Source organism: Salvia hispanica, chromosome 2, assembly GCF_023119035.1.
Source record: "Salvia hispanica cultivar TCC Black 2014 chromosome 2, UniMelb_Shisp_WGS_1.0, whole genome shotgun sequence".
NCBI lineage: Eukaryota > Viridiplantae > Streptophyta > Magnoliopsida > Lamiales > Lamiaceae > Salvia > Salvia hispanica.
In genome coordinates, this window is record NC_062966.1 from 19,512,101 (window position 1) to 19,539,405 (window position 27,305).

Consider the following 27,305-nt stretch of genomic DNA (forward strand, 5'->3'; position numbering starts at 1 on the left):
GGTTTAAAGTTTTCCCCGAAGAAGAGTTGTCCTTGTAAGTGGATATTAAAGAAGAAAATTGAAGGTGGGGAAGCAGATAAAGTCGGTTTAAGGGGGGGCTGAGGTTTCCTCAAGAAAGGGTGTAGACTTCAATGAGGTTTTTCCCCGGTTGTTAAGACACATCCATTCGAATATTCAATAGTGGGAAAGGAATTGGGAACTCGAGCAATTAGATGAAAAACGCATTTTTACATGGTGACTTGGAAGAGACAATATACATGCCCCAACCCAAGGTTTCATCGCGGACAGAGAATAAATTTTTTTAAAAAGAAGTTTGTAGGGACTCGCGGGAAGTGGCAAGGCATAGAAAGTTTGTTTTGACATGTTACAAAGGGTTTTTTGGAGATAAAATTTGATGAGTGTGTCTTTTTAAGAGTGAAGGTGGAGCTCCAGAAACCTTCTCCCATGGCGATATGTTGTTTTGGGGTGAAAAAAGTTGTACGAAATTTAAAAGATGATTTTTGGGGGGTTTTTTGATATGAAGGATCGGGGCCGCAAAAAAATTCTTGGCATGACAATAATCGAGATGAGAGAAAGGAAGTATTTGGCGCCCAGTTATGTGTCAAGAGTTTTGATAAGTTCAAGATAAAATGAAAAGGGAAAGGGAGTACCAATGGGGCGCACTACAATTTGTCTGTCAAGAGTCCCAAAAATTTGCAAGGAACAGATGCAAAGCTTTCCCCTTCTTAACAAAATTTGGGAGGTATGTATCTATGTTGCCAAAGCCCGGGGTATTGCTCCGGTTCCAAAAAAAAAGGGTTCATGATGAATCATGGAAGAGAACATTGGTCCACTAAAATGGTTGCTAAAGTACTTAAAATCTTGATGTTGGGGAATTTTGTTTTGAGTAGGGGGGAGAAAAAAAAAACCCCAAAATCCCCGATCCCCCGAAAAATTTTGGGTTTGGTTTTTCTTGGGTTGGTTTTAAGATTTAAAATTTCGATTTTACGGTTCGGTTCGTTCGGGAAAAAAAAACCGAAAAATTATATTTTAAATTTTTTTATATATATATATATATATATATATATATTATTTTGAAAATAAATATTGAACCCAATTAAAGGAGCATCCGTTTGGGGGCCCTCCCGTTCTCCTCTTTTCCCTCTAACCCCAAATCCCTTCCCCAACCCCCACCAACTCCATCCGTCGCCCCCCGCCCTCCCCGGGGCCCCCCGGACCCCTCCAAGCCCAGCCCCCCCCCGGCTTCGGCCCCTCCCGGGGGGGGTCTCACGCACCCACGCCCCTCGTCTCCACAGCCCCGCCGCTCCCCAAAGCCCGACTTCCCTTTCTTACACCTTACCCCCCCCTAAACCCACAAAGCTTCCCCCATCCTCAATAATTCAACATTTATTTATTATGGAAATATGATTAATTGATAATTAGTTTTTTGGGTTTTTGTTTCAAATTCTATAGAACTTTTTGAAATGGGGTTGCATATCCATTGATTTTGGTTTTCCCTTTTTTTTTTCTCCAGATTTTTGGTTTAGATTATGGATATTATCAATGTTATGGTTTGTATTGTTAAAACATTATGTTCTGTTTTTCTTTTTCCAGATTTTCGGTTTAGATTGTTCGGTTTTTCGGTTTTAGGTTTTTTGGTTTTTCGGTTTTTTATATAATTTCGGTTTTCGACCTTTGGTTTTTTTAAGTTCGGTTTTCGGTTTTTCGGTTTCTGCTCTCTGCTCCGATTTCAGTTTTAGCCTAAATCTCGCTTAGTCTGTCTGCCGGCGAAAACCAACCGAAACTAATGACACACCCTAGCTTGTATAAGTAGTCAAGGAGTGGTGAGATCCATTAAAAGGTTTCTCCCGATTCGCATTTTAAGGTGAATGTAGATAATCGTGTGATCTCAATCGTGCTATATTTTCACCTTTATGGATCAGTCATCACCGGAGATCTAGCCTTCGTGAGTGTTGTGGCATTATCAACGATCAAGCACTACGGCACTAATAATCCGCGTATTTGTATGAATCTGATCAATCTTTGCAAACCAAGTTCAGACAGCAAGTGATCAATCAAGGTGGAGATTTGTTAGATGATTGTCATTGTTGAGCAGAAATGAGAGCTGAATCAGCAGCTCAAGTCAAAGAGGAAGAATTAAGAGAAGAATGACTTGTTCTTTAGCTGTGACAAGCAGTAGCCGTTGGATTAGTTTTGATGCTAAGATTAGATCTGAGCCGTCAGATCAGACTTAGGTTTTCTACTCTTTTAGTCGATTGCTCTTATTCTTTTTTCCCCAAATTTTATAATCACACTCACTGATATTGGAATAACAAGATTCACTTTCTCTCACACAAAAATCTAGTTCTCTCTCGTTCTTGATTGTAGATTCAAGCTCAGAAGCTAACAAGAGATATACGAAAAATTCGGTAAATTTGAGTAGATTTAATTTACCAACCTTGCATCAATAATGGATGATTGATTTGACCTGACCAACATTATAAATTTGAATTAACAATCAATTAATTCTGGATTCTTAATCTTAAAATTTTGATTTGTGAACTGTAACCAACATTATAAAAGGCTTAATAGTACCGCGCACGTTGTCTCAATAAGTAGCACAATACATAATGGATCAATCATGGTTTTATTTATTCTATTTCAGTTATTAAGAAGAAATAGTAACAAGTTTGATTTGCCTAGAATTTAGCGTTGTGTATATAGCATATTTCAACATAGAAAGAAAACTTGGGTGGACACAGTTCTACTCAAAACATCGATGACAATAGCTATGAAATGAAATAAGTACTATTAATTATATATAGTATTAATTACGGGATTAGGTATTAAATATATGCTTAATGTTGTATTGCGTGTACCATGTGCACTAGTAGTCCCTAATAAGTCTAGTAATATATTTTCTCATTTTGTGTAACAATGTAGCAATATCTCATTACGATACTATATAATTATACATTCATTCATATTATAAATATCATAAAGTATGTATTTATAAGGTATCCACAATGGTGCGGAGGATAGCCCGGACTTAAATCCTGCCCTATGTTTCGCCACATCATTATTCTATCCTCCTACCATTCCACCTGTAATGGGGCGGACTATAGCCCGCCATATAGTCCGCCCTATAATTTTCTATTTTGTATTTAAATTATGTTTGCAAATATATAAAGCAAAATAAATAAATAAAAAGCACCACAATTAAGGCAAATCCTACATCTATTTATTAAAAAAAAAGTTTCAAAGTTGAAATAAAAAACAAGTGCACTACACATGATGAGGCTAGTCTAAAGCATTCCCAACTTGCGGCGGAGGCCGTCGATCATATCCTGGAGGTATGCGACTTGCCGGGTCGTTCGTCTGCCTGAGGGCGTTGTGCGTGTCCAACAACGTTGTGGTGAAAGTTAAAAAAAAAAAAAAAAAAAAACAAAAACACGTTCTATCGTTCGCGGCATCGTCCGCGTCGTCCACAGTGGGGCGGACGATACCGTGGACGATACGACGGAGGATGCGTATCGTCCGCGGAGGATATATCGGGCGCAGACGAAGGGGTGGGGAGGATGCATCGTCCAGGCTATCCTCCACCCCATTGTGGATGGCCTAAAAGGAATAAAAGTATCAGGTCATCCGCATCCATGTCTCTTGTGCATCTCTTAACCATCTCATCTCTTCACTATTCATGGGTTTCACTGTACTTTTCACCCCATATATAACTAAGAGACATCACCTGCAACCCTCCATCTCTTAACCATCTCGTCCAGAGCCTTTGTACTAGCGGCAAGGAGCTTAGACATCAATGTATGAGGTGCCGAGTTCGAGCCCTCTTGACCTCAGTTGTAATTTTATCCTTTCTTAGGATTTTTTTTAAAAAAAAAAAAATCCATCTCATCCCTTAACTATTCATTCAATTTCATTTTTTATTTTTCTTTCCAACAAATTCAATTAATAAAAACACATTTCATTAAATAAAATAAAATTACAATTTAAAATCCCCCCCCCCAAATGACCGTTGAACGATAATATTACCTTTTAACATTTTGTAAATTTTGTTTTTTTTCATATTTTGGAAAATTGATTTTTTTATAAAAAAAATGTAATTATGACGTCATAAGTACGACGCTCACTCGCGGGCGGCGAGTGGACGTCACGCGTAGCGCCAACGTGTTCTTCCGCGTGAGACGCGCGACGAGCCGAAGACGAGATCGGAACGAGATGGAGTGTTGCATCGCTGTCTCGATCTCATCGAGACAGCGATGAGATGCGCTGCGGATGCCCTCGTAGGGATTAGGGAGTAGCATTTAGTTAACGGGGGGTTTTCTTCAAAGAAAATTAAAGACTATAATTTGACCCATTGTTGTAAAAAGGCAGAGCCCATTGGGCCTACATCTCCTGTTCCAGTCTCCCAGATTGGAAGCTACATCTGCTGACATGGCAGGTTAATTTTCTAGCCAATACATAAGTGACACGTCACATGTAACACCTCACCTCAATTGTCACCCAACCCCGCGAAACCTGTCAAATGATCGTTCAGCTTTAAATTTCATGTAAATTTTAGCAATAGACAATAGATCAATTTCTGTAAATCGGCCAAGTTTTTTGGGATTTCTTCTTCAAAGTGAGTGCCTTTTGATTTCATGTTCTCCATGCTAATTCCTCCCCCAATATTTTCACTTTCGTTTCTGCCAAGAATTTGGCCATACAACTTTGGTAAATTCGTCAGAAATGAGTTTTGCCGTTCAGCGTTTGATGCGATTTTCGAATGGAACTTCGATTATTATGTTTCGTTGTATGTTCTTATCGCTTTGCTAATTGATTCTCCCCTCATTTTTTGGCTCCAGTTAGGAAATTGGAATTGCTGGACTTTTTCCTGTAAAGGTAAAAAAAACTAGGCTCCTATTGAGTTCGTATGATTCTGACTACACATATTATGGAGTTATCCAACATTTTACGTGTTTCAAGAATTATTCGCCTAAAAAATCTTGTATTGATTTCATTTTGACATTGATTCCATCCAACATTTTAAAATTGCGTTGCAAATTCAATATATTGTGTAGAAAATGCTTGGCATTACAAGCGAGAATGAAACATGCTTCAGGAATAATGAGGTTTGGTAGTACTATTGTCTTAAGGAATGGTATATGTCTGATAATTGGTTTCTTCCTTTTGGTGGTTATTGTGAGAGAATTTTAAAGGACAATATATGATTCTACACTTTCAAGACATTGTAGACTTAGGTTTGAGAATCTGCTTAATATGCAATTTGACAAACGGTCAGTGGAACCTTCCTACCAATCAACCTAACCTGCGTTTCTTTCTGGCAGATTTTGACTATTGATTTGGCATTTTTTATGAATAGAGTCTAACTGAAATGATGAAGCTGCAAACTTATGCTGGGTTCAGTGTGGTAGCTGCATTGGCTATTATTTACCATGCCTTTGATAGCAGAGGCCAATTTTATCCTGCAATGGTTTACTTGTCGACCTCAAAGATCAGTCTAGTGCTTCTTCTGAATATGGGATTGGTTTTTATGTGCATCCTGTGGCAATTGACCAAGAAACTCTTCCTTGGTTCACTCCGTGAAGCAGAGGTCGAGAGGCTGAATGAGCAGTCATGGCGGGAGGTCATGGAAATATTGTTTGCAATAACTATTTTTAGACAAGATTTTTCAGTTACATTTCTTGCAATGGTTACAGCCTTGCTTCTGATTAAATCATTGCATTGGTTGGCCCAAAAGAGGGTGGAATACATAGAAACAACTCCAATGGTTCCAAAGCTATCTCATGTGCGCATTGTATCTTTCATGGTGTTCCTACTCCTTATTGATGGCATCTTTCTGTATGACTCAGTTGATCATTTATTAGAAACCAGACAAGCTTCAGTTGCACTGTTCTTTTCATTTGAGTAAGTCTTGATTCTTATGGTTTGGTTTCTTTTGTTAATCATATTTCTGAACTTCCATCTAGAAAAAATTGTTTGAAATAGGGAATTTACAAGTGTTCTGCAAACGTTTTTTCCTTTCAGATACATTATACTGGCTACAACAACCCTCTCAACCTTCGTGAAGTATGTGTTCCATGTCAGTGACATGCTTATGGAAGGACAATGGGAAAAGAAGGCTGTCTGCACATTTTACTTGGAGCTTATCCGAGACTTGCTGCACTTGACTCTATGCATGTGTTTCTTCCTCATCATCTTTTTGTAAGCAACCTGTTCGGCTTAATTCTTTCATTCTGCTCCAATTTGGGTATTGCTATGTATAATTTTCATGAAAAGATGGTTAAAACACAATTATCCTTCTCATCTGATTCTTCAGTACCCGCTCTCATTCCATGTACATAAAGTGCATGAATCCCGGCTCCTCACTGAGTGTCTAAATCTGATTGTTCCTTTATGTCCTTTAGGAACTATGGTGTGCCTCTTCACTTGATCCGCGAGCTGTACGAGACATTCCGCAACTTTAGAATCCGTGTGGCTGATTATATACGTTACCGGAGGGTCACTTCGAATATGAATGATCGTTTCCCAGACGCAAGCCCTGAAGAACTCAGTGTGTAAGTTGATTTTGGCATGTGCGTTTTTCAATTTTCATATTTAATAGCTGCCAGCAACTCTAATTCTAATTTCTTACAATTTCGTACACACGCAGAAATGACGCAACCTGCATTATATGTCGAGAGGAGATGACTGCAGCCAAAAAACTTGTATGTGGACATCTTTTCCATGTGAACTGCCTCAGATCATGGTTGGAAAGACAAAACACATGCCCTACATGCAGGGCTCTTGTTATACCACCTGAGCACGGGACATCTACGAGTTCAACAATGATAAATAGCCTGCAGCAAGGTATGGTGTTCTGTCAGTGATATCAATTCTCGAATCATTTGTTGCTAGAGGCATGTTAGTGTCATTGAGCTTAAATTTCCTTGGAGCACTTGTACTTTTCCTCTGTAATGTGGAACTTAACTTCATATCGTGGCTTCTCTGCTATGCATTGAGAATCGTATTGACATACATGTTCCATAGTTCATTTTGTTAACACTGTTTTGGGACAGGAACTGGTACGGCTGGTACTTCTACACAAGGATCTAGTGGTGATGGTGTGGCAAATGATAATGTCAGTCAACATCAGATTAGACTCCAAGCAGCAGCAGCTGCCGCCTCCTTATATGAAAAATCTTTTGTTTATCCTTCTCCAAATGCTCTAATGCAGTATTGACCTTTCTAGCATTTATTATTCACTTATTTTCCTTAGCAACGTATTTCACTGTGTTAATGTAGTTTTCTATTTGCATAGTTCTTGTTAAAAATTTTGAAAACATCGTTTTTTGTTCCTTTTCAACTGAGAGGGGAGATACTAATAAGGCAGCATATAAACATACAGATCACCTGGATTGGCCTCACCTGCGCAAGTATTTCAACATTCGATAATGGCAAGAGATGGTAGGGAGGGTGCTGCTAGTGAAGTGACTGAACAGTTTTCCGAAACAACCTTAAATCAGTTCCCACATTATGCTATGGCTCCGAATCAGTTCCCACATTTCAACTCGGGATTTGGAGATGGGAGTTCATCAGAGTCTCAACTTGATTTGCAAAGGAAGCTAATCGAGCACCAGATTGAGGTACTTTCATTTGACTGCTCTACTGCATCACAATATTGTTTTACACATCTGAAGGTTTTAAAATTGCTTCCTGCTACAAACTAGCTTAAGGGCGCACTAACAGAAACATCTCTCTTTCTCTAACTCTTTGTACAGTTTCTGCAAAACCAGCTCCAGCTGCTAAGAACTTCAAATAGGGAGAAAATGAAGGATGGGGGGACTTCATTTGATATCAAAGGGAAATCGGTATCATCACCATCTTCGCCTGTGATTGACTCTGGTGAGACCTAAATGGTAGGATCTGTGAATCTATTACACTCCACTAGGAGGCATTATAAGAGAATGGAGATGGATAGTTTCAAGATTATCATGCTAACTGCTGCATCTCCATGAAAGAATTTTTAATTTTACAGCCCGTTGCTCCTCAAGAAGGAAGCTCTTATACAAGTCATGCACATAATGTAACATATGAACATTTGAGGTAATCTTCCAAGTTCAAAGTATGGAGAAATACTGCAGATGACAATGCATGTTTTTTCAGTTTTTGGATGGTGAAGAATGTATGATGAATGAATGCAGATTTGGGTTTGAATTTTAGATGCAAATTTTATTTTTTTTTCCAAGTGAGCTAATTTTAACTTCAAATGCAGTTATTTTAGGTGTTAATGCAATTGTTCTTGAGTTCTAGCAATATTTTTTATTTTAATCCACGCTATTAGTTTATTTTTAAAGGGTGTGACAACTTATGCCGAATAAATGGGCTCAACCCATCATGTAATATATGGGCCTAGTTGGGCCCACGTAAGTGGTCTCATTGATTGGACGTTTAATAGATCTTAGATACTGAGGTTGATTACTAGATTCTTGGTCCCATCGCTGTGTTCAGACTTTTAATTTTGATTAAATATTATGACTTGAATTATTTCAAATGTATTTTCACTCGTCAAAATGAAATAATAATGTTCATCGCTGCCTTGCTACTTTCAATTTTTATCAAACAAATATTCTTATTTCTATAAATATTTTTTTTAAAAATAACAAATACTAACAAGAACCTTAATAGGAATAAATTATTCTAGCTGTTGACCTTAGTAGCACATATATGTCGTTGTTATACAGTCAAACGCATTCAAGTCTCTTTTTACTACTGTATCTGATAACTGATAAGTATGATCATCCTTTTTTCTGAATATTTACTTTTGTGACGTTTTTGTCTTCGTTTATCTATATGAAATTAGTTTATATTAATAGTCTACATGTTAAAATATGGTAAAGAATTTACTGCATATACCACGTATTATAAAAATAATAAATGGCCGAATCATGAAATTCGAGTTCTAATTGTCTGGATAAATAAATTATACTAATAACCTATTATTCTAAAATATATTTTGGATTTTCCAAACAAGGAAATTGTGAATAACTAATGCCTTCGACCTGATCGAGATTGTCTTCTTTCATTTGTACTCTTTTTATATATGTGATGTACATGAATACGTCAAGATGGGAGACAAGAACCGAAATCCACCCACTAAATATAGTTGAATTTTGTAAATATTAAATTGATAAAATTGTTTATTGCTTTGCTTACACACATGTAGTACTTATATTATCAAAAAAGTTTGGAAAGTAGTATATAACCATATTTTTAAAAATATTGGAATCCTTAAGAATTAATACTTTTTTTATTTTTCTTAATTTGTAATTATATCAACCTTTAATTGGAATAGCGCAATAAAATGAACCCGCTTATACATTTTAAAGTAACTTTACATTTTTATAGGATCAACACCATTTTAAATCTTAAAGTATACCTATTTTATTAAAAATATATATGAAAAGTATTTAATTACATCATAAACTATTTATTTAATAAAAAATACCATGTGTTTATGTTTTGGCCTTCTAAATTTTAAAACAACTTATCGACTATTACTATGTACTTTTTTTTATAATTAAAGATATTTTAGTAAAATTGAGTGATATTTATATTTTTTGAGTGACTCAAATTCTAACTCATTAATTTATAATAAAGAATTATAGTAGGAGTACATAGTAACTCAGTTTTCCTCTAATTCTATTTGAGATGGGAATTTGTATATGTGGAGCTTATTTATGGCAAAATTTATTCTCTTTCTCCAGCATGATTGTCAATGATCAATATTACTGTCCTAGTCAACAAAAGATAAGACTAATTTTATCATTTTTGAGTGTTCACTAAAATTAAACAAATTCTAAATATGAAAAAATTTAAATAAATATTAATCCTCTACATCATTTTTAATATGATTCAACAATTCACTAACACTACTTTCACAATTTAATCAATCTATCTCTTATTTTACTATAATTATTAAAATTCGTGTCATTCACAATTTACAATTCGAGTAATAGTAGTATTATTTACAATTTATATTTTTTGAGTGACTCAAATTCAAAACTCATTTATATAATAAATAATTATACTCCCTCCGTCCACAGTAGTAGTGTCATTTCATTTTCTATACTCATTTTGGAAAAATAATAGTAGAAATAAATAGTTAAAGTGAAGAAAGAGTAAAGTAAGAGAAAAATACTTTAGAAAAGAGTCTTATCTACATTATTATGTATCTTTTTTACTTTTTTTTAATTTTAACTATTTATTATTATTTTCTCAAAACGAGCATATAAAATGAAATGACTCTACTACTATTGAACGGAGGGAGTACTTACTAACTTTGTTTTCCTCTCATTCTATTTGAGATGGGAATTTATATATGTGGAGCATGGTCAAATTTATTCTCTTTCTCAAGCATGATTGTCAATAATCAATATTACTATCCTCGTCTACATAAGAGATTAACTTTATCATTTTATTCACTAAAATTAGATTAATTCTAAATACGATAATTTTAAAATAAGTACTAGCCATTTACATCATTTTAAATATGATTCCATAATTCACTGACACTATTTTTCTCATTTTATTTCTTTTTATCTCTTAATATTTTATTTATTAATTATTAAAATTTGTATTATTTCCAATTTTGTTTATCTATTGTTGATGGGTAATAGTATGATTTGTAAGTAGATGATGAAGATGCCTCACCGCTCATGGGGCCCACGCATCAAGTTTGTAAAATCTTAAAAACTGGACACATTTACCAAAGAAAGTGACTATAGATAGTGGGCCCATACCCCATGCAGGGGCCCACTTCTCTCAAACAAATAATACTACTATTATCAATTTTAAAGTCACAAAAAATCTAAGAATGATTAAAACTTAATTGTCGAGCAATTTAATACTATTCCTGAACAAGAATTTAATATTGTGATACGGCATCCACCTTTTTATTCCAAGAACTAGATAATATTATTAAAAATAAAATTTGTGCTATTTAACCCATATTATCATCTGCATCTCTCTAATATTTCAAAGATACTTTTTTCCTTTCTTCGCTATTCATTTCTCTAGCTTTTAATACCAGTCTATTACTATCGTTTTATTAATTGAGAATATATTCTTATTATAGCTTATAATATGACCAAATATCATTTCCTGATATCACCGTTACTGTAACACATACTGACATACCTATCAGTTTTATTTATTTAAAAATTACACGTGTCATCTAAATTAATACCTAATATTTTAACTTTTTTTTTCATTTTTGGATACGCCTTTTATGTACTCCCCTCGTCCCATATAATTTGTCTCATTTCACTTTTAATATTTTTGACAGTGGACCTCATATTCCACTAACTCATTCCTACTCATATTTTATTATAAAACTAATATTTTAAAAGTAGGACTCACGTCCCACCACCAACTTTTTCAACTCACTTTCGTTAGATTTCTTAAAACTTGTGTCGGATCAAAGTGTCCCAAATTATATGGGACGAAGGAAGTACTTAATGCGAGTATTTGATTTGAAACTTTATATAGTATACTGTCCGTTACATGAAATCTTGTTGCTCTGTTGATTTGAATTCAAATTATTCGATGGTATTAATTAAAGGGTAGAAAATGTCATACAGAATTAAGTATCTTCAAAAGGAATGGAGTGTAGCATAAATATTTGCCAAGCTTAGCTACTTATCAAATTGATTGAATGATATAGCTGAATTATATATTTTGTCAGTTCTCTGATTTTTAATCAATAGAAATATCTATATAGAATAAGATTGTGAATTGGGACATGTAAAACAGGTAAAATTTCATAATTTTCACAAGTCTTTCAGAACACATCCAATTAGCAATTCCACAAATTCTGGTTCGTTGATTTCGCAATTATTTATTCCATTACATTAAAAGTTAAAAAATTAAAGTCAATAATTTAAAGTTTGCAAACAAAGAATAATTAAAGCAAGCATGATAGAGTTTGATTGATGCATCGCACTTGTACAGTAATTGAAAAGTGATATACTATGATATTCATCTCAATGTCAAACCTTATTTGGTAATATTGAAAGAAACCTTATTTTGTGATTATCGTTTCGAAATTGTAATTTTATTATTTTTTTACTTTTAAATTATTTTGGTATTATTACTATATTGATTTGGCTCGAAGTTACTAAAAAAGATGGGGAGTGGAGGCTACGTTGGAATCAAAAACACCAATAAACAAACACACCCTTATAATATGAATATTGTCTCAAAAAGATAAAATAATTGGACTGTGGAAGCACATTTTACTCATAATAGCTACACTATTACCTAACATTCTCATCGCATTCACTAATAATAGCTTTCACCTTCACTATAAATAACATGATGATTACTCTTTCCTGTCTTCAAATAAGTACTTCTATATTAAAATAAATTTTGTTTTTTGAATAAATTTCTTTTTTGAATTCTTCAAAAAATACTACTTTTAATCCGACTGTACCCTTATTCTCGATTCTTTCACGTGTTATTCTTGTAATAGTATAATTCTTTGTGTGCCTATGTTATTCGTGATATTTTTTTTTAATTAAGTAATTATTAGCCATTTATTCCGTGCATGGTTAAGCGAAACATCTAACAAAAACACCGTACTAATTAAATTACTCCTTGTTTTATCGTCATTTATTTGTTTTTTTTTTTATCTAACAAGAGCTATACAACTATTTTTGGAAATATACTTAGCTTCCAGCAAGAAATTAAAAAATATCTAAATAAAAGAAAAAAAAATTAAGGCTTAAAAACAACTATTTTGACCATCAATAAAAAGACAAATCCCACTTCAACACGTTAAGCATAATTTGAAATTACCACCTTCTTTTCTTCAATTATAATGACTCATAATTTATTCATTCCACAGCAAGTTACATACTAACCACATTTCACTAATAGGTAACCTCCTCGTCTTATTCAGAAGATTTAATTTCTTTTGAATAGGAATGTTAAGAAAAGCGTGTTTGAACTTTTAAGTATCGAAATTCTAATTAAAAGTATAAAGTGTATTGCTCCAAATATACTTTTAGAAAGATAGAAAAGTCAAAGTCTATTACAAAATTACTAACACAACTAAACACTTAAAATGGATAACTCAAACAAAAGTTAAACGTTGGAGTATTTTCCAATTAGTGATATATATTTCCAAAATATAATACTCATGTGAATAGGAAAAAAAATTAAGAAATGGCATAAATACATTTGAGAATATTTTGAGAAATATGTGGTGTGTTGTCCATACAACCACTAATTATAAGATTTTGATTGAGCTTTAGCAACCTTTAAAGAGGTTAATGTATCTAAAAATGACTACTTTTATTATGTTCCCACCTCTCATGATTTGATGTGATTTTTGGGGCCTGTGAATATATAGCTTTTATATGCTATCTTATCCCACAAAATGATAGATACAAATCATATCATACGTGTCTAGGTAAAGAAATGTATGTTATATGTTTGCAAACTTAGATCTGACAATAATAACAATACCCACAAATATGTAAAAAATTAAATATATCATTGTTATGATTGGTATAGCTTATGGATATAGTTATAATTGATGGTAAAGTTCCCTAAGATTAAGGACCATTTTTTTATTTTTTCCAAAACTTGATTTTGCTGCAAGTCAATTTTCTCTTTAATTTGTTGGCATATACTTATAATTTTGTTACACTTTGTAGCAAAATACTAGTACTCCATATTATAGGGGTTCAAAATCAGTATTAGGCATAGGTTTTTGTTTTAAATTTTTATTCTTGTTTAGAGTATACTTAAAAAAATATGCCCACAGCTTACAAACCTGAAACCACTCAAAAGTTAGATTTTAAAAAGTGGATTTGTCAGCTTAGGCGGTCACTTTATTTAGTACTCCTATACTACAATAATCGGTAAATAATTAGTACTATAATCGGTATATAATTAGTACAATAATCAACATTTAATTTTGAATATAAATAGTAGGAGTAAAAAAATATATATACTGTATATCAATTTGATAAATAAGTAGTAAAAGACAATTTAACTGTGATCGATCAATTCTTATGTTTAGCACTTAAACCATTTTTTGTATATAATTAAGAAAAACTGGTATAATGTTTTACTTTCAATTTAAGTCATTATTCAGAACATTGCACAATAAATATAAAATTAATAAATTTACAATGAAATTTAATGCATAAAAATAGATTATTATTATTATTATTATTTTTATGTATTTGAACTCAGATATTGTGTTTATGCAATAAGGAGATACATAGTAAATATATATGATCCAACATACTCACAATCTTTAGGGTTCCCACTCCAATATATATACATATAAATTGTGTAAAAACATTTAATGTGTATATAATAATAATTGCAATAAAGTGGCTGATAAAATTAACGGAAATATCAACCTACCTGCAGACTGCACCAACCTTTTGTAAAAGATTTAAATGAACATAAATCTAGTTTTCTTTCATAAAATTCACACAAAAAAATTTGAAACCAAATTAACTAAGAGCAACTCGGAAGGGAAGAGGTAAATGAAAAGACAAAGAGGTAAATGAAAAGACAAAGAAAAATAATTACTACTGTACTACTTATATTTATATTTTCTTAAATTTAATATGTAATAGAATAAAATAATACTATTTTTATATATATTTTTTCTTAAATTTTGTACTAATAGAATAAAATATGAGCAATTAATGATTCCAATATGCTCCATGGCCGAACTTGATAAGTGCTTAATCCACTATCTATATCTAATTAGATTGTGAATGTATGCACTTTGGGATTTGCCGTGTGTAGAAAATCGACGACTAAAGAATACTCCCTCCGTCCCACCTTTCCACATTGGAGTCACTTATTGTTATGGCTCAGATTTTCAGAAAGAGTTAAAGTGTATAATAAATGAAGTGAGATGGTGGTGTGTGTAATAATTGAAGTGAGATGATAGAGTGTGTAATAAATGAAGTGAGATGCTGGAGTTGGTTGAAGGTGGATCCCTTTTGACTTTTGATTTTTGTTTTGATTTATTTTAATGTGGATAATGACATTTTTATGTAATTTTTGTATAACCAAATATGGAAAATTCTAAAAGTGACTCTTAAACTGGATGGACTTTTATGGCAAAAAATGACTCTTAATCTGAGACGAAAGGAGTAATAAATTTAATACTACTAAAGTTTAGTTTTCCAAGTATATGACTATACACACTCATCTAACGCACAAATGAATTTAATAAAAACAGCTTGTAAAATAAATTCGTCACATCTCGCAACAGAAGAGAACTTATTAGGCTGACGGCAATGTGCAATTAATTTTTAGCAAAACTTTGTCCAGACTAAAGGTACAATTCAATTTAGCAGTTCAAATAAGTAAATGCCATATCTACATATACTATGTATTATTGTTAAATGAATTTTCTCCCTTATTTTGTGGTTAAAAACATTAAATGCTATTGTCTTTAGGTCTATACTATAAAGTTCTATGATTCAATTTCAAATTCACCGTTCGACCATTCCTCCACCCCCACCCCTAAGTAAGAAAAAAAAAATGATGATATGAATATCAGATTATGAATTAGTATGATAATTGTATTAAATCCATTTTATTTGTAGGTATATGGTAGGATTCTATAGAATTATGTCTGCAATAACTTAGAAATCATGATTTTTGTATAATATAAATGATTTTTTCATCATAATGTTACTAGTGATATTATAAATCACAAAATATATTAACACTATATTGAAATCTATATTATTTGTGTGGGAGTCTTGTGTAAGACAATAATCTCACGATGAGACAGGTTATGACCTGGACTTATTCATATCCAAATATTCAACAATTGTATAGAGCCAATAATGAAATAGCAAGTTGATTTTGAATCTAACTATTGACACACTCATCCTTTAATAGAAAAATATCGTATAAATATTTATTATTATATAATCTGTATATCTAAAGCTTAACAAATAGTAATATTAATGCAAGCTTTTGTTGAATTTCTTGATTTAAATTCGGCCTGGAATTGTTTAAAGAAAATAAAATTACTACTTTTACTATATAAGGAATTTAAAATAATAATTGTATGATTAAAAAATATATATCTGTGCACATGCGTGGATCCACCAACATGTCCTAGTTCAATACTCACCAAAATAAATACTCCTACAAATTAATAAAAAAATGATATGGAAAGTAAATGATATTCCCATTTAATGCGTTTGGGAATACAAAGTTGGTCGATGAGGGGGGCCCATTTATGGATTTCATTGATCCACATTTTGAGATTGGCTGACATGGACCAGCTTCATTTACTTCTTTCATTGTGTATCAAAAATAATTTGCAAGTAAGCAATTCTTATTTTGTAGCAATCCTTTTGCAACTTAGTTTGTAACTTGTATACACTAAGTAGCCTCATCAAGGCCAAAATATACCATCAAAAAACCGTAAAAAGCTATAATTAATAGGGAGCATTAATAGGAAATGAATGCGACTTAATAATGGTAATTAAAAATAGTATCATAGGTCAAATCCCAAATTAAGATGACCTCACCACGTGTAAGTGCGACATCCAATCATATTAATACATGTTTTAAGGCTTATTTTTTTCAAAAAGAATGAATCAGCCAATCAGATGTGACCAGGAGTGGGCGGTCCCATTATGGTAATTAAACCCCAAACGCGGTGGCAAATAGTCCACATCAGAATCCCCTCAACCTTAAAAAGTTACAGAAAATAAAGAAAGACTAAAAGGAATCAGCAAACCCTAACCCACAAGTGTCAGCTCGTGGGGCCCACCCCCCGCGATACAGCATGACGATTAGCCAATCAGAAAGTGCTAACTAAAAATGGCTAATTAAGATCATAGAATAATTGCTAATTACTTACTAATCTCAAGAATCAAGATTGACAACTAGCTAGCTGCGAGAGATGGCAAGTTGCTTTTGTTTGTTAAAGTCGGCAGATGCATCATATTTTATATGTATGTCGTAATAATAGAATTAATACCCTTTATTATTTTATTACTGATATTCTTTTTGTTTAATACTCCTATTATATGATTTTTGTAGTAATCAAGAGATAATTTTGATTCCTACAAAAAATGAGGACTTCAAATAATCGGCCGTTGATTAAGTATAGAACTGATATTTGATTGATTTTTAAGCCAGCCAACAAATGCTCACAATCCAAATACCACAAAATGAGATCAGACTTTAACTATTGGTGGTCCAACCACCTACTTTTTTTAAATCTGCAATTTCATGAATTTATGTAAAATGTAAAATTTCTATATTTTAAAATAGAAGATTAAAATTTTAAAAATTATAATGCTAAAATTGGAAAATACACAATCGAAATTTCTACTTAAATTTTTATCGACAACCCTTTCTATCGAATCCATTAATATCCAATGATCTCCAAAATTCTATTGATGTTCATCGAGGGGAATAATTATGTCTTCATTTTTTAATTTAATTTAATTTAATTTTACTAAATCAATATAGAGATTGTGAAATTTTTCATAATTAGCTATTAATCGTGGAATAAATAAAGGATGAATATACAAAATAGGAAAACAATAAAGAAAATAAAATATAGTACAAAATATAAAAAATAAAAAAATGTACGGTCTAGACCACAAATCATGCCACATACGGTTCTTCTACTTTTAGCCTTTGAATTTATAATTTTCAATTTATTAGTATTACGACTTTATAGAGAAAGAAATGATATGTTATTACTTATATAGTTATATGAGCATCGAAACCACAGCTAGTGTTGTTTGTTTTTGTTACAATTTTCTTTGACCATTTGTTTGTTGTTTAAGCATCATCCGTTAAAGAATATTATTGACATTTTTATTTTTATATTTTTTTAAAAATTCAAATCTCGATTTGTTTGTTATCTATAACTTCAAATAAATAACTAAAATGACAAATCGAGCTTCAAATTTTTATTAAAATCGTAAAATTATAAATGTCAATAATATATTTTAATGTATTGAAACCAAACTAAATGTATAAAACAAAATAAACATCGTTAATTGTGTCTTAAACAAGCGTGGTGCTCACGGATGATGCTTATCCAAAGTATATAGTATATCGTTTCTCTTGCTTTATGATTCATTAATAAAAACTTTACATTTTTGTTATATTTGCTATTATTTGTAAACTTGTAAGTATTTAATCTTATTAGATTCGAAATTAGTCTTTTACATTTTTTAAGTCGATTCTATTGGTAAACTATGAACCGACGACTTCGACATGCGCTTAGTTGTTCCATTTACAGTCTTCTACATTTATTAAATTGATTCGATTAGTAGACGATGACTTTAATAGGTGCTGTCCTATTTTCAAAATTAGTCTCCTACATTTATTAAATCGATTCGATTAGTAAACCATGAACCGACGACTTTGACAAGCGCTTAGCTATCCTATTTTCAAAATTAGTCTTCTACATTTATTAAATCTATTCGATTGGTAAACCATGAACCGGTGACTTCAGTAGATGCTTAGATGTCCTATTTTCAAAATTAGTACTCACTCCGTCCTAAAAGAATATGCACTTTTGGTTGTGTACATGTTTTAATGTATAATTGATAAAGTAAGAGAGATGTAGAGAAAAAGTAACTAAAGTATTATAGTGGAGAATATATCTCACCTCATTAGAGAGAGAAAAATTTACAAAATTAGAAAGTGCATACTCTTGCGGGACGGACTAGAAATAGTGCATACTCTTGTGGGTGGTGGGGGAGGGGGGTATTCTACATTTATTAAATTGATTCGTTTGGTTAACCATGAACTGACGACTTCTACATGCGCTTAGTTGTCCTATTTTCAAAATTAATCTCTTACATTTATTAAATCGGTTCGGTTGGTAAACCATGAACTGATGACTTCGATAGATGCTTAGCTGTCCCATTTTCGAAATTAGCATTCTACATTTACTAAATCGATTCTATTGGTGAACTGTGAACTAATGACTTCGACAAACACTTAACTGTCATGTTTGAAAACATTGATACAGATGTACTATTAAATTGAGATTTAGTAAAATCATATGTAGTGTTAGCATAAACTACTCCCTTCGTCCCATTATTGATCCTCTTTAAAAAAAGACTCTCTCCGTCCCGGCTAAGATGACATTTATTAGTCGATACGAAATTTTAAGAGTTGTTAGTTTATGTGTTTAATTTGAAAGAGAAAAGATAGGCATGAATGATAAATGGAATGAAATATTTTAATTTAAAATTATTTTATTATTTTTTAAAATAAAAAAATATCATCTCAATTGCTATAAATTAAAAGAAAAGCCTATCATCTTAAATTGGAGAAAGGAAGACTACATAAATATGGAAGTAATTACTTTAATATATATAGGGAAAGTGGAGTGAATCTAGAACTGCCCATTATTTTTCATTTCCTCAAAACCCAAGAAATACTTTAATACCACTGTATAATATTAGCTGAAATAAATCATGAGAGAGAGGGAGAGGCAGAGAGAGAGAGAGGGACAGAGGCGGAGATTTGAGAGAGTTTTTTGTTAGAGGAAAAAGCAGAGAATAAAAAGAGACCGGATGTTGACAAATTTCGTGTCACTGTTCTTAGAAGGTCGTTTGTTAGTGTGAAGATTTCTTATCTGGGATCTCTCTTCGTCTCTCTCACTTTCTTTCTTCCAAATTAAATATAGTAGTAGTACTACTCCCTTCCCCTCCCCTACTACTTTGTTTATATCAACAGTTATTACTGTGGGGAGAATTAGAATTCCCTTCCTTTTTTTTTGTATTTTCATTAATAAAAACTCCCTTCTCTCTCTAAGACTGCTGCCTTTTCTCTTTCTAGAGAGAGACTGAGAGGGCGTGGCCCAGCAGATCGAAATCTCCAATTCTTAGTTAGAGTTTGATGAGGATCTGTGCATCTTCAATGGAGTTATCATAAACACTCAATTAATTGCTATTTCACAATTATTAGTGAGAAAAAGCCTCAGAATTCAATCCATGGGAGCAGGTCGCTTCAAGATGCGGGTCTGAGGTAATTAATTTCTGTTTATTTTGTTATGATTTTTTAAGATTTACTTTGTTTTGACTATGACGCACAAGAAAATGGATTATTCGTCTTCCATTCAATTCTACCTTATAATTAGCCTTTTTGATTAATTGAGCCATAATTATATTATGCGTTTTCAGTTTCATAAATTTATTGGTTGGGAATTGGGGTGATTGAATTTAAGCATTTTTCGTATATCTCCTCATATTTGGGGACTCTGATCATCGATAGCGATGTAAGATTTGCTTCCTTTCTTAATATTCTATGTTTAGTTGCAATTCAAGATTCCTTAATCGGAGTGTGCTACATTTATGTGAGTTTATTATTTTAACAAAACCTATACCGTGATTGCTTAAATCTGCATTTAAATATTTCTTCTCATTGGCCAAGTTTGTTGAGTTTAGGTTTAGAAAAGATTGTCTCTGTTATTATCATGTCAAATAGTGAGAGTTGAGTTTGAGTTTTGAGCTCAGGACAGTTGCAAGTCCCATTGAATTTGCTATTCTTGTTTCATTGTTTTTTTGTGTTCGTGTTTTGTATCACTGGCTGTCTTGTTTGAGTTTTCCTGAAATCCTTGGCCCCAACCATGGCTGCTCTGCTGCATTATTATTAAACAAAAACTAACCTACTACCTGGAGTTTGGGCAAGCTTGTAACACACTTTGATGAAAATTCTTTGCAGATAATGTACTTAACTTAATTTCCATTGCTGGGGTCTGAAATGTTGTTCTTGTCTGGTATTTATGCCGACTAGCTTCAATGCAATATAAGTATAAGGGTTCAATTTGTTCTCAGTGAGAAGGAGCAGTTGATACTAAATAATAAGATTGTTTCTGATTGGAGAAAGGGCTACTAACACCAGTTTGTTGTGCATTCTACCAATTTTAGATGTACATATTTTCATATCATTTTTATTTTGGTACCGGTTCCAGCTTCTAGCCCTAGAAAATAGGTGCATGAATTCTGACATTCCGATTAGTAATTTATTTAGAATTCTACATTTCCTTGCCACCATTGGTGAACCCTGGAGTTGGTGCTGCCTAATCTAAACAACAGGGAGAGTGTGGGGAGAGAGTTTATAGAATGTTAGGTTATGCTTCGAATTTCCTAATACTGATTTATATATCTTCTTTAGGAATGGGAACAAAAGTAGATAGCAAGAGCTATTTTCCGGGATATTACTCCATGAGAGATCTTAATGAGGATTCTAGCAGTAGTAGCTGGCCCATTTGTTACGGTGATAAGGCTATCTCAAACGGGCAATATTACAATGGCTTCATGCCTAGGACAGCAATGGATGGTTATCCTGGGTATGGCAAGGATGCATTGAAGCAGACAATGCTTGAACACGAGGCTGTTTTTAAGAATCAGGTGCTTTGATTTCATTTTAAGTGACCCTAATTGTAAGACACATATTTTCCTTTTGCTTATTTGTAAGTTTTTGAGTTAAATCTGGTGAGCATAATCTCTTGTATGAAATTCAGTTATTGCATCAGCATCCTGATCTCTTGATCTTTTACCTGCTGACATCAAGGTTTCTGAACTCCACCGTGTTTACCGGATCCAGAGAGATATGATGGAAGAATACAGAAGGAAAGAACTACGCAGAATCCGACCATCTATAGAGCCATTGTCATCATCAAGTCTCGGAGGGCCTCAAGTGGCATTAGAAGAAGCTCGGAAATGGCACATGACGGGCTTTCCTATGTTGAATTCTAATTATGAAAGAACATCTATCTCGGGGGTTGAAATCACTAATTCTCCTATGAGTTGTACGAAAGGGAACACCAATGTGCAACCTGGTCAGTTCCCATTCCAGAATGGGTCTTCTTCTGTAAAAGACTCTGAACTGTTGGATTCAAGACCAATGAAGGTGAGGAAGAAGTTGTTCGATCTTGAACTACCAGCAGATGAATACATTGGTACTGATGAAGGCAAAGAGTCACCGGATTGCAAAGGCTCGGATGTATCAAGTTATGCTCCTAACGAAAATCTAAAAAGTGGACCTGAAACTCAGAAGTTATCTCCTGTCGGGCATATTGGAGCAACAACTGAATGTAGGATAGATGCCTCAGCTTCTGGTTCTTGTTTGAGGAACCCTATTATGTTGGCTGATCTGAACGAACCCATTGATGTTGAAGAGGCAACTGCTCCTTCGTCGACGAATATCTTTGGTCATGGTTCTATCAACCGACATACTAATGGTGTGAATCAGCATGCCATGTCGAATGCAGGCTATTTAGGTGCAAATGCCAAAACAGTAAATTACCGGGAAGGTCTTTTGACCAATTCTTCTGTTGAGAGTAAAGCTAATGAGAGAGGACCTCTCTCCCATATCTATGAAGCAGGTAAGCACTTGGTGAAGATCTTTATTTTATGGTATTCTTGAAATCTTCCTTATCTTAGTTGCCCAATCCCTCCTCTTTGAATATTCATATAATCTGATTATCTGCCAAAATTAATTTATTTCTGTCCAATAACAATTTTTATCATATAAGTTACAAAGCTCTTGATTTCTCAATCTTTCAGGGTCCAGCAGAAGTAAGTTCGATTCATTAACTCCCAGTCTTCAGCAAGATAAGTCTCATCCAGTGCAATGCATGCTCAATCCACACGATCAAACTCCTGGAATGTATCTAACTCGACATAGTCAAGAAGACTCTTGGAGGGAGGGAGCCCACCATCATCTAGAATCTTCTGATAGAAGTCGTGATCAGTCCAATAATAGATTCATGGGACCCCATATGGCTTCTCACACCCCTGGTTCAGACCCATTCTTTAGTTCGTCTTATTATTCTGGCACCTGGGCTCATGGCGTCCCATCCTGGGCGAAGCCTGCTAAAAGCTTTACTCAGAAAATAACAGCAGCAGATTCACGTCTGAACCCAGCTGCAGCAATGGATCGAGGGGTGCAGATTTCAGGAGAGCCTGTCTCATCCTGGGTGAAGCCTGCTAAATGCTTTACTCAGATGATGACCGCGACGGATTCATCTCTGACCCAAGCTGCAGCATTGGATCGAGGGCTGCAGATATCAGCAGAGTGGCAGAAACATTGTGGAGGAAATCGGCGCGTGGGTGACGACTTCATGTTGAACCCTGGTTTGGGAGGTGAACTGTCAACATGGAATGGGTTTTATCACGGATCTGCCTCGGGGTCGAAAGAAATGAAAGCTCACATGCCCTCATCGGGCTTTGATTACCGTAACTGCAGTAGGGGCAAAAATGTAGTATCTGATCGCATGACTAGTCATGGATATGGGCATTTTCCAAGAGGATCCTCGTTTGCAGATTCAAAACCTCCACTAGATATTAACTTGAACGAGGTGGTTTCAAAGAGCTCGTATAATGAGGTAATGGTCCTTCCAGATGTTGCTACAGTCGATGACAAAACTAAGCCTGAGGGCTACCGATCTTCATTGCCCTGGCTTAATAACAAGCCAGCCCGTGCTAATGATGCTGCGAATTCTAGAAGCTACGTCAAAGATTTTTCCAATCAATTGTCTTGTAAGACCGAAACAGTTAGAGATCTCAATGAGCCATTCACCCCAATAATTGAGTTGGATTCGAGTGAGATGAAGACAACCAGGAACCAGAATGTTAAGAAAATTCTGGGGTTCCCCATTTTTGAAGCAGGTGATCTGAAAAATGAGCCCTTTTCTCATGTTTCCAACTCGGCAAGTTTTAGTTGCCCTCGTGATGGAAATGGTGTTGTTAAAGAAAGGAAGAATAGAGTAATAGATATAAACCTAGAGTGTGAACCTGAAGAAGAGGCTGTGGAGAAAGAAAAGCAGACAAAATGTGGCGTTGTCAGAGACTTCATCGATTTGAACTCGTGTATAACTGACTGTGAAGATGCTTTAGCACCTTCTTACGAAAGCAAGACTGTCAAAGGTAAGGTGATTCTTGATATAGATTTGGAATCTCCTGTTCTTCCGGAGAAAGAGTCCAACGAGGATGCTGCGGGTGCAGCAGTATCCTTACTGTTGGAGAATAAAACCAATTCATCACAGGACGAAGCTCTTAGAACTGCAGCTGAAGCAATCGTTGCCATGTCATCATCCTGTACGAAAATCCATCCAGAGGAGAGTGACGGTATTGATATTCTGGAAGCTTCCTTGGCAGAATCGTTCATGTTGTTTGTCAATGCTGTTTCCTCGTGTCCAGATGAAAGCATGTCCACAGATAAGGATGGCTCGCCAAAGGACTTATCTGAGGAGATGGATGATTTCGAGGCAATGACATTGCAGATACCAGAGACAGGGGAGGAAGATTACATGCCAACGCCCTTCGTCCCTGAGCTCCAGAAGAATGAAGAGGCGGGGGGCAATACAGTGACAAGGCCCCGAAGGGGTCAGGCGAGGAGAGGGAGGCAGCGGAGGGACTTTCAAAGGGACATCCTTCCCGGTCTGACATCTCTGTCGCGCCATGAGGTGACTGAGGATATCCAAACATTTGGGGGTATGATGAGAGCCACGGGGCATCACTGGGTTTCGGGTCTGGCCAGAAGAAATGGCACCAGAAATGGGGGTGGACGGGGCAGGAGACGAGCTGTGGTAGAGACGGTCCCTGCTGCGGTTCCAACTCCAACTCCAACTCCAACTCCACTGATACAGCAACTCAACAGCATAGAAGCTGGTTTGGAGGACAGAAGCCTAACAGGGTGGGGGAAGACGCCGAGACGCCCCAGACGACAGAGATGCCCTGCAGCAGGTAACCCTACTGCTGTGGTGTTAACTTAATAATTGAGAGAGAGAAAAAGAGTATCATTCCTTTGTTGATCATACAGAAGAACACAGGAGATGAGGGACTTTGTTTCATCACTTTATGTGTGAGAGAGAGAGAGAGAGAACTGTGTTGCGGTCTTGGTAATTTGTCTTGTAAATGTCATTGCATCTCTTCATAATTTGTGTTTTGGTGATTTGTGTCTTTGAGTTACTCCAACTTGTAGAAATAATCTTGCTTGATTTTATATACACGGATTTGTTTCGAATTAATACAAGTAATCTTCTTTTATAGAATGCAGCACCCTTTGCCTTTTTTAACTCCCCCATGTTCAAAGAATTGAACATCTTGCATGTTGCATTTTGTTGTTACCGCTGATTTTGAATATTATTTTATTCACTATTTTTTATAATTTGTGTTTAAGTTGGTATAACGTGAATTGAATTGAGTATGAATTTTGACATACAATTGTGGATTAAGTAATTAGTGTAAGCGATTCCTTTATCCTCTGTACAAATACATTATTTAAAATTGTAGCTAAAAATATTGCTCAATGGTCAATGCGAATGAAATTGTTGGAGATGTACGCTTAAGCATGAGCTAAGATAGGAGTACTATTATCGATAATTAGAAGATCATTTTTGTTCTAATACAATTAAATATGTTAAGCCCCAACTTAATTTGGTAAAATGCAAATCTTCAAGAATTTTGAAAAGTGGGAACATCTTTTTTGGTCCACGAACTTTGCCAAAGTATCATTTTAGGTCCGTGAACTTTGATAATATCATTTGAGGTCCGCCAACTATGAGTTAATATCATTCGAAGTACTTTTTTACTATTTCCAAGATTTTATGGACGAAAATACCCTCAATAGGGTACATATTTTTAATTAACTTATCGCATACTCATATTTTTCGACAATTTTTCTAAATATAATTTGGCCTTCAATATTATCACTTAATTTTGTGACATGCAAGAAAAGTTTATTCAACATTTTATAATTAAAGAATTTTAAAAATATTTTTGAGGTATGGATACATGTAAAATACCAAGGTCACGGTCAATAGACGATACTTGAATGTTGATATATTATTCAAAAATAATATCAATATATCAATATTCAAGTATCGTTTATTGACTGTGAAATTAATTTTTACGAGTATTCACATCTTAAAAATATTTTAAAATTCTTTAATCACAGTTGAAGAAGGAACTTTTCTTGCATGTCACAAAAGTGATATATTATTGAAGGTTAAATCATATTTATAAAATTCGTCAAAAATATATAGTAAAGATATTTATAAAAAATATGAGTATGTGATAAAGTTTGTTAAAATACCCTTCAAGGTATTGAGGGTATTTTCGTCCAGAAAAACTTGGAAATAGTAAAAAAGTACTTCAAATGATATTAACTCATAGTTGACGGACCTAAAATGATATTTTCAAAGTTCATAGACCTAAAATGATACTTTGACAAAGTTCATGGACTAAAAAAGATGTTCCCTCTTTTGAAAATATAAGAATGAAAAACGAAAATTTTACGACTAATTCTTGACATGGACTCGCGAAAGTTCAGATGTTATGAAGTTGATCTGTAGTATACTATTGCTGTAAAAAAAATTAATCTTTATTTTCTGAGATATTCTATCTTAAAAAGGTAATTAAATTAGTTTGGTGTATTTGTTTCCATTCAATATATACTCCTCTCTGCACAAACAAACAAAAATTGAACATCAACATGGCGGGAAGTTCAGTGGCAACAAATTAGGAGACATTCGTCCAAATTCAGTTACCTTATCAAGCATGTTCTCAGCTTGCTTCAGACTTGATCCAGTGACCATGGTTCAAGTCCTATCCGCTTCTGCTAGCTTAGGAGGCATCCGATTTGGCTCTTGCATAAAAGAAGGCTTATTGGCATTCAACAGTCTATGTCGGCACCTGTACGCCAAACAGTGGGTCATAATTGGCGGGTTTGGATAGCAGGGCCAGGGAGACTCGAGCAAGTGCCTTGAGCTTTTCAACAACATGGTTAAGAAGAATGTTGAGCCAAGTTATATAGTAGTAGCAGTAGTAGTAGTATTCACAACAGTCTTGTCCTCCTGCTGTCGTGCTGGGATGATCACAGAGGGATGAAGATATTTTGATCAAATGTGTCGCATATACAACTTTATCCCTTCCACGAGACACTATGTATTCATGGCGGATTTATTGGCCTGGTCTGGGATCCTCAAGTGGGCTTGGAGGTTTATTCAGGGAATGTCTGTGCAGCCTGATTGCACGATTCATGGATCTTTTCGTCACGGATGTATTATCCCTTCTAGGTTCGATCTTGGGACTTGGCTGTGAGAAAGATACTCAAAGCTTTATCCAGACAATGCTTATGGTTAACGTGGTGTTCTACGGTAGAATAATAGGGTTTATACATTAGAGGTTGATCAGTTTCTGCTCAAGCTTACAGTTTCGATCATTTCGAATATGAACAAGTATGAAAATTTATACTGTGCTACAATTTTGGAAATTTAGAGCAAAAGA

General features: G+C 34.2%; 2 protein-coding genes across 5 annotated transcripts; both read left to right on the forward strand.

Moving 5' to 3' along the window:
• The first annotated feature begins 4,499 nt into the window (after positions 1-4,499).
• Positions 4,500-8,218, forward strand: LOC125204350 (ERAD-associated E3 ubiquitin-protein ligase HRD1B-like). Of its 2 annotated transcripts, none has more exons than XM_048102981.1 (9): positions 4,500-4,612; positions 4,836-4,872; positions 5,354-5,898; positions 6,019-6,195; positions 6,399-6,548; positions 6,644-6,840; positions 7,050-7,206; positions 7,379-7,616; positions 7,752-8,218. In XM_048102981.1, exons 3-9 carry the CDS (start codon positions 5,366-5,368, stop codon positions 7,884-7,886), a joined length of 1,587 nt encoding a protein of 528 aa, XP_047958938.1. In that variant the 5' UTR covers positions 4,500-4,612; positions 4,836-4,872; positions 5,354-5,365; the 3' UTR covers positions 7,887-8,218. The 2 variants fall into 2 exon arrangements, with proteins under 2 accessions (XP_047958938.1, XP_047958937.1); XM_048102980.1 differs by having other exon boundaries at positions 4,501-4,612; positions 5,319-5,898.
• An 11,272-nt stretch (positions 8,219-19,490) lies between these two features.
• On the forward strand, positions 19,491-25,066 carry LOC125205468. 3 transcript variants are annotated; one of them, XM_048104418.1, is made up of 5 exons: positions 19,494-19,617; positions 19,849-20,037; positions 21,187-21,422; positions 21,586-22,399; positions 22,581-25,066. In XM_048104418.1, the coding sequence occupies exons 3-5, from the start codon at positions 21,189-21,191 to the stop codon at positions 24,788-24,790; spliced, it is 3,258 nt and encodes a 1,085-aa protein (XP_047960375.1). In that variant the 5' UTR covers positions 19,494-19,617; positions 19,849-20,037; positions 21,187-21,188; the 3' UTR covers positions 24,791-25,066. The 3 variants fall into 3 exon arrangements, with proteins under 3 accessions (XP_047960374.1, XP_047960376.1, XP_047960375.1); XM_048104417.1 differs by having other exon boundaries at positions 19,491-20,037; XM_048104419.1 differs by lacking the exon at positions 21,187-21,422 and having other exon boundaries at positions 19,492-20,037.
• The last annotated feature ends 2,239 nt before the right edge of the window (positions 25,067-27,305 follow it).